The following is a 7,501-nucleotide window of genomic DNA, read 5'->3' on the forward strand; positions in this document are numbered from 1 at the left end:
GATGCTCGTGCTGTGCCGTGACAAGCAACCCAAGAGGATGGTTTGCGCCCTGTTCGTTTGGAGCCAAGCGAACGTGGCATTGGTTTTCACACTAGTCTATTCATCAACATGCCCTTACGAAGATTCCTAGGACCAATCGTATCGGAGTAGTAATAAAATCAGCTAGTGAGATGATCAACAAGCTCACTACACAGAGCGATGCAGAGCAGAGATAGAGATATTATACTTGGGCAAGTACAGGTTCATTTCATCAGTGTGCTAATACGAATCTTGCCTGCTTTTCCATGGTTTAAGGCTGTGTGTGACCTTCAACTTGGGTTTTTGTAGCGAGGTAGGATTTCAGAGACAGAGACAAGCCTTAAAAGCTTTTCTAGCGAACTTCAGTGCAGCTCACCTCTTCTTCCTCCTGCTTTCTGCCCTCTCCACCTACCAATCTTACGATCGAGTGCCCCAGCCAGAGCCATGGCAGCAGGTGCGGTACCGCTCGCGTACCAGAGCTCGTCGTCGTCGCCGGAGTGGCTGAACAAGGGCGACAATGCGTGGCAGATGACCTCGGCGACGCTGGTGGGCCTGCAGAGCATGCCGGGGCTGGTGATCCTGTACGGCAGCATCGTGAAGAAGAAGTGGGCCATCAACTCGGCCTTCATGGCGCTGTACGCCTTCGCCGCCGTCTGGATCTGCTGGGTGGTGTGGGCGTACAACATGTCGTTCGGCGACAGGCTGCTGCCCTTCTGGGGCAAAGCCAGGCCGGCGCTCGGGCAGAGCTTCCTGGTGGCGCAGTCGCAGCTCACGGCCACCGCCGTGCTGTACCGCGACGGGTCCACCGAGGCGGAGATGCTCCACCCGCTGTACCCGGCCGCCACCATGGTCTACTTCCAGTGCATGTTCGCCAGCATCACCGTCATCATCCTCGCGGGCTCGCTGCTGGCGCGCATGAACATCAAGGCGTGGATGGCGTTCGTGCCGCTCTGGATCACCTTCTCCTACACCGTCTGCGCCTTCTCGCTCTGGGGAGGCGGGTTCCTCTTCCAGTGGGGCGTCATCGACTACTCCGGCGGCTACGTCATCCACCTCTCCTCGGGGATCGCCGGCCTCACCGCCGCGTACTGGGTGGGGCCGAGGTCGGCGTCGGACAGGGAGCGGTTCCCTCCCAACAACATACTGCTGGTGCTGGCGGGGGCGGGCCTGCTGTGGCTTGGATGGACAGGCTTCAACGGCGGCGACCCCTACTCGGCCAACATCGACTCGTCCATGGCGGTGCTCAACACGCATATCTGCGCGTCCACCAGCCTCCTCATGTGGACGCTCCTTGACGTCTTCTTCTTCGGGAAGCCGTCGGTGATCGGTGCTGTGCAGGGCATGATCACCGGCCTTGTATGCATCACCCCTGGTGCAGGTGAGTAGAGTAGCCGCCTTTCGCTTGCATGCTCCATTGGCAGACGCCAAACAGACGTTCAGTCAAAACCTAACCACCAATTAAAGTTTTGCAAATTGTATTGGTTTTTTTTCCCTGGAAAAGTGGAAAGTAAATAAATTAAGGAAAACAAGTGAAACCACCTTCAGCTATAGGCCAATATCTCACAAAGTCAGCAAAGAATAAAGCATCTGCATTCAGGGCTCTCAGATCCATTCTGCAGCCGCCTAAAGAGACTTTAAGATAACTTGATCCACTAACATGCCACAACTTGTGATGATCTGATTGGGGCGTGAAAGTATTTAATTTGGGATCTTGTCGTCTGTGAGGTGACACTCTTGCTACTAAGCAAGCAACAATGGGCGTTCGTTGACCTGGATTTTCAGAACTAATGGCCGGCCCTTCACAGGCTAACACTACATATTGGTATTTTATCAGAAAAAAAACCCCTATTTTGTCCCAATCAGAACCAGCTTCCCTTTGCCTCCCCACTGGCCTGAAATTTCTTTTCTGTGTCATTTTCTTAGCAGAAGCATCTCAAAGGAAAATATATTTGACTGACAGAAACAGGTTCTGACAATGGCGTGCCCTTCCAAAATATTTTTGCGTCAATAGATGGCAACCTTCCTTGCCATGTTAGGAGATATTTTTAGCTTGTGTGTGGAGTGCCCACATTTTAAAAGAAACATTCCAGAACCGAAAATTTATCTGTATGCGAATGGCATTTCATGGAAGTGAACAAAAATAAGACCACAAGATAATAGGCAAACTGACAAAAGAAATAGTACATGTTATAATAATGTAGTAAACCAGGCCCAAATAACAAACCAGTACACCAAACAGTCTCCATAGTTCATTCTCCATTTTAATTGATTAACTAACAAATATCTTTCATTCAATAGGCCTGGTGCAAGGGTGGGCAGCTATTGTGATGGGAATTCTCTCAGGTAGCATCCCCTGGTACACTATGATGGTACTGCACAAGAAATGGTCCTTCATGCAGAGGATCGACGACACCCTTGGCGTATTCCACACCCACGCGGTGGCTGGGTTCCTCGGCGGCGCCACTACTGGACTTTTTGCTGAGCCCGTCCTCTGCAAGCTCTTCCTCTCCATCCCGGACTCCAGAGGTGCATTTTATGGTGGTGATGGTGGATCACAGTTTGGGAAGCAGATTGCTGGCGCACTCTTCGTCATTGCTTGGAACATTGTTATCACTTCCATAATCTGTGTTCTTATTGGCCTAGTTCTGCCCCTCCGAATTTCTGATGCACAGCTGCTTATCGGGGATGATGCTGTACATGGTGAGGAGGCCTATGCTATATGGGCAGAAGCTGAGCTCAATGACGTAACCCGCCATGATGAGAGCAGACATAGTGGCGTCGCTGTAGGAGTCACACAGAATGTTTGAGCATAGTTCTTGTAAGGTTAAAAGGGATAAAAAACACAAAGTGCATTTGTTTGCTAACTGCTATCAATTGATGAGACAAAATTGTATGCAATGAAGCACCTGTTTATGGAGGAAAGTAGAGTGTCAGTTTTTTTTTTTTTTTGGAATCTGGAATCTTTTCTGCTTTCATGATTATCTATGCTGTACATTTGAAGCTGTAGAAACAAGACATTCTTTGCCACAAGTTGTTGCAGTTGTTCATGCTTGACTCATGGAGAAACTTCACTTCAATAACACTCTTTATACAAGTGAAAACCTTTGTTAGTTGAATTTTATTTTGCATACCACAATAACCACAATAAATATAAGCATGCCAGGTGCTCATTTTGCTACACATTAATACATTCATGAAAAGAATGAATGTGTGTGCCCAATTTATATGGGTGTGTTAGGACAGAATTCTGAGCCAAATGTGGAACAGCATAAATGTAGAATCTTTTCCAGTGTGGATTCTCAAACTGGATTAGCACAGGTTGCCTGCCCTACATAACACAATATTCCCTCCATTCCAATCTATAAGACGTTTTAGCCTTTTTAGATACATTGCTTTTATTATGTATCTAGACATAGTGTATATATAAGTGCATAGTAAAATCAATGTATCTAGAAAAGCCAAAATGTCTTATAATTTGAAATTTAGGGAGTGTATATTTTAGACAAATACTGGGATACCTGTTCTCAGTATGTTATATTATAGGGCCCAATTTTGATTTAGTTATCAGTGTATATAAGCATGTGCCAGCTCCTAGTACTGAGTTCACATATTAAATCAGAGATGGGAATCAGAGATAGGTGCATTGGGAGCTAACGAATTAACAACTTTTTCTGCTGGCAACTTGCCAAAAAGAACAGTTGTCTTTCTACTTCTGACAGAGCGAGAGTCAAAATGGGGCTTTTGGAAATGTAGAATTGTAGATATATCCAAACTACAACGACCTAAACTCACACAGATTCATCTTGAGCTTATATATCACAAAGTGGCAAATCCTTGTAGATCTAAACAGATCAATTAACCAAGACAAATCACACAAAGTAAATACCTAATAGAAAATACTAGTGCATTTTCATCATATTGCAACAGTTTAACAGATATAATAACTGATTCATAGTTATTGACAAAGATGTGGCACCAAAGACTGGAATATCAGGTAAAATTCAAGGGAATCACAAGAACAATTACTAGGAAAGTTGAAAGCATGAAACTTACTCAAGCTTGTATCTTTGACAAGCATCCGTTTTCATCTCTTAAGAGTACAGTTTGAGAGACGTTCTGAATGCATCTCCCAAAGAACAAGGAAGTATCTTGTTCATCCTCAGCAGATAAGTCCAGGAGGTTAATTAGTGATTCTTTCAAGTGGCATAAGAAGGTGCATGTTGGGTAACGTTTTCTAGGTATCCCTCCAATTCTTTCTCACCACTCTCAAGAGTCTCCCACAGCACTTTCCTTAATGCCTCCTGCCCTTGGCTCTTCGTGACAAGATCATAAGCATACCTCATAACATAGTTGCAGTATGCAGCTTCATCATTCATACATTCCTGATATGATGATTCATATTGTTTTGGGTTGAAAACCCATTTCTTTGCATCCTTGGTCCACCGCTTCAGTATGCAACTTTCTGGAATTTTGCATATATTCTTGATGCTAAGAGCTTTCAGAGCATGTGGGCAGAGTAAACCCATTGTCTCAAACTTACTGCAGCTGCAACTTAATCGCATTGTAGGCATATTGAAATGAACTGTGCAAACTCTTGATCCTCGCCCTTGCATGGTCATCTCAAATTGATATGTGTTGTTATCTTGACATGGAAGCTCCTTGAATTTTGTGGCACCACACCCGTCCAGAAAATCTGTCTCAAACAGTTTGTAGATTCTATGTGTATAAACCTTGGCTGCATGATTCAAAATATCACTGTGTTTGATGATACAAGCAGGTGGCTTCTGCAAACACCGTGCATCCTCATCCAATTCTTTTTCCCTCCAATCTTCAGTCTGTTTATCCACAGCAACAGCAATTGCACAAAGAGAAGTCAACTTATCAGAAACATTATTAAATATGTTGCTCATATTGTCACATTGTGGTTCATACTCAATCCCACCATCAAAGGTGCACTTGTTAAGAGCACTACACCACTTCCGTTTGAGCTTATACAGTTTTTTAAGCCACTTGTTATCCTGCAACTTAAATTCACAGAGCATTTGAGCCCATGCTTCCTCAAACTCTGTTTCCGAGTCACATCCCTGTATGCACTTGGTGAACATCTTATTGAACGGTTTTGAAACATTAAGAGCACCAAGCCGAGACTGAGCATTCTTTTGGATGTGCCAATGAGCAATGCGATGACATGCACTTGGGAAAACCTCCTCAACTGCTTTTGACACAACTTGATCTAGATTTGTGAAAATAGATTGTGGATGCCGGTTCCCCATGGACTCCAAGAAAGACTTGAACAGCCACACAAAAGATGAAGTAGACTCGTCAGCTAAGAGCGCGCAACCATACATAGTGGTCTGCCAATGATGGTTGACGCCAACAAAAGGTGCAAATATCAGGTTCTGTTTGCTCAAGCGATAAGTTGAATCAAACACGACCACATCACCGAAACAGTCATAGTCGGTCCTGCTCCTCCCATCTCGCCAAAAGAAATTAGTCATCCGACCACCTCTGTCCAATTGAACATCCCAGTAGAACATGCCATCTTCATTTGCTCTGCTTTTCAGGTGGCTCACAAGGCTCTGCACGTCCCCAATCCCTACAGTCAGCGTCTTCGCCGTAGCACCATAGCCGAGGAGCAAATCTTGCTTCGGATTCTCCACATTGTTGGTTGCACTAGTACTCCCTGCAGGCAATTGTGGTTGCACCTGATAACCCCCATACAACATCGCCTCCACAGAACTCGACCGCCCTGCTATAAGTGACCTCGCAGAACGCAAAAGGTGTCGTTCCTCAGGCCTTGCCAGGTTGTGGTTGTGATCAGATACCAGTCGGATAACCTTCCACTCCCCCTGATCATTCACCCTAAACCGCACCATGGCCCTGCAATTGGTCCTGGTGTGGGGGTCGTTGAAATTTGTATCGGTGAGCTTCTCCCCTTCCTTGAGCCCCTCCTTGGAGCAGAAGTAGTCCTTGGTGCGTATCCGCTTGGTGCCTGTGAAGTAGGACTGCTTCCCTTTCCGGATGCTGAACCCCATGCGGTGGCCGTAATCGCAGTAGAGCTTGTAGGCGGCCTCTTCGCTGTACACTACCTTCCGGAGCAGCTCTTCCGTGCCCTCCTTGCTGCCCTGCACCGTTGCGGCCTCCTCCTCCTCGTTCTCTGCATCGTCGCCGTAATCGCCCCGCCTCTCGTCGCCGGAGGTGGAAACGGCAACAGCCACTTGCGCTTCCGCGGTTGCTACGTCACCCCCGCTGTCACCGACACCGTCGCCGTGCGGCACGACCGCCCCCTCGCCGACCTGTTCCGCGCCGACGGCGGTGGGCTCGACGTGCGACATGGGGAAGGGGCACCCGAGTCCAGTACTGAACTCTACCAAATCGAAGCATGGATGGATGGATTGCATCAGTAGGGTACCAAGCGGCGTGGAAGGGATTGAATCCGAGTAAGCTAGGGTTGCTTATACCTTACCACCACAAGGAGAAGGGAACCAGTCTACGTCCGGATGAGTGGATCTCCGCTCCGCCCCAGTGCTGCTAGCGGAACGGAGGAGGAAGGGGACGGAGGCCGGGGTCTCGCTTGTTGTGTGCCGGCGTCGCTGGCGGCGAACGAAATGCGAAGGTGGGGAAGGAAAGGTGATTGGGGACTTGTGAAGGAACGCATGTGACAGATTTTGATGCAAAATTGCAGACAACTTGCAAAGGTGGGGAAGGTTTTTTTTTATCAAGACCGTTACAATTTTTCAAAACCATTACAATTCGCCTATTGCGAAATCTGTCATTCTAATTTCATATTCGCCTCAACTATACCATTCTATATGGTTGCAGCGTACAAAGACCCACTGTCAAACGCGTATACGTACAGGAGCGTCGTCGTCCCTCTATCTTTCTCCTGTCCGCTCTCTCTCTTTCTCGTGTCAGCCCCCCTCTCACTATCATAGACACATGGGTCCTACATGTCATCATCTTCTTCCTCCTACCTTCCCTTGTGAACTGCAGCAGTTGTCATCGATGGGAGCACACTCGTCGTCGGCGGCGGTTGCTGCACGCAGCGCTGCACACTGTGTGGCGCGACTGTTGCACACCCGCGTGGCCACGGCGGCTAGCTTGCCTGCGCGCGGCCGTGGCGCCCAGCTCGGTGGCGTATGGAGCACGACGCCGATGGGCAGTAGCAGCGCGGGCACGGAGCCCACGTGAGTTCTGTTGATTGTAATCCTTGTGTGCTAGATTTGGACTTAGCATATTTGTCCAGTAGCTATTTAGGCGCATGATCACTGATTGTGATTGTGATTGGTCTGATTGAAGACCTTGATTAGTTTTCTTGTAATAGCTTATTTAAGCATAGCAATACAACTAGAAAAAGCTGCCGCTTTGCAGCACCAAAATCATCATGTGTCCACTGTGTTCGTGTGTGTTCATCATCTTCTCCCTCTCGCCGGTTCGGGATTCTGACATTTGGTACCAGAGCCAGGTCCCGACGTCGCCATGT

At 47.6% G+C, this 7,501-nt stretch overlaps 2 protein-coding genes across 5 annotated transcripts; one reads left to right on the forward strand and one right to left on the reverse strand.

Moving 5' to 3' along the window:
* Positions 1 to 2,928, forward strand: LOC136477496 (ammonium transporter 3 member 3-like). The gene is made up of 2 exons (XM_066475677.1): positions 1 to 1,396; positions 2,317 to 2,928. The coding sequence occupies exons 1-2, from the start codon at positions 463 to 465 to the stop codon at positions 2,823 to 2,825; spliced, it is 1,443 nt and encodes a 480-aa protein (XP_066331774.1). The 5' UTR covers positions 1 to 462; the 3' UTR covers positions 2,826 to 2,928.
* LOC136477494 (protein FAR1-RELATED SEQUENCE 5-like) lies at positions 2,663 to 6,682 on the reverse strand. 4 transcript variants are annotated; one of them, XR_010764036.1, is made up of 3 exons: positions 6,485 to 6,682; positions 4,072 to 6,385; positions 2,663 to 2,799 (listed from the first exon to the last, which is right to left on the reverse strand). XR_010764036.1 is itself a non-coding variant. In XM_066475676.1 (2 exons), the coding sequence occupies exon 2, from the start codon at positions 6,351 to 6,353 to the stop codon at positions 4,215 to 4,217; it is 2,139 nt and encodes a 712-aa protein (XP_066331773.1). In that variant the 5' UTR covers positions 6,354 to 6,385; positions 6,480 to 6,682; the 3' UTR covers positions 3,109 to 4,214. The 4 variants fall into 4 exon arrangements, 1 of the variants encoding a protein (XP_066331773.1); XR_010764034.1 differs by having other exon boundaries at positions 6,480 to 6,682; XR_010764035.1 differs by lacking the exon at positions 2,663 to 2,799 and adding an exon at positions 2,965 to 3,102 and having other exon boundaries at positions 6,480 to 6,682.
* Positions 6,683 to 7,501: the final 819 nt, after the last annotated feature.

This window comes from Miscanthus floridulus, chromosome 8 (genome assembly GCF_019320115.1).
Source record: "Miscanthus floridulus cultivar M001 chromosome 8, ASM1932011v1, whole genome shotgun sequence".
Lineage (NCBI taxonomy): Eukaryota > Viridiplantae > Streptophyta > Magnoliopsida > Poales > Poaceae > Miscanthus > Miscanthus floridulus.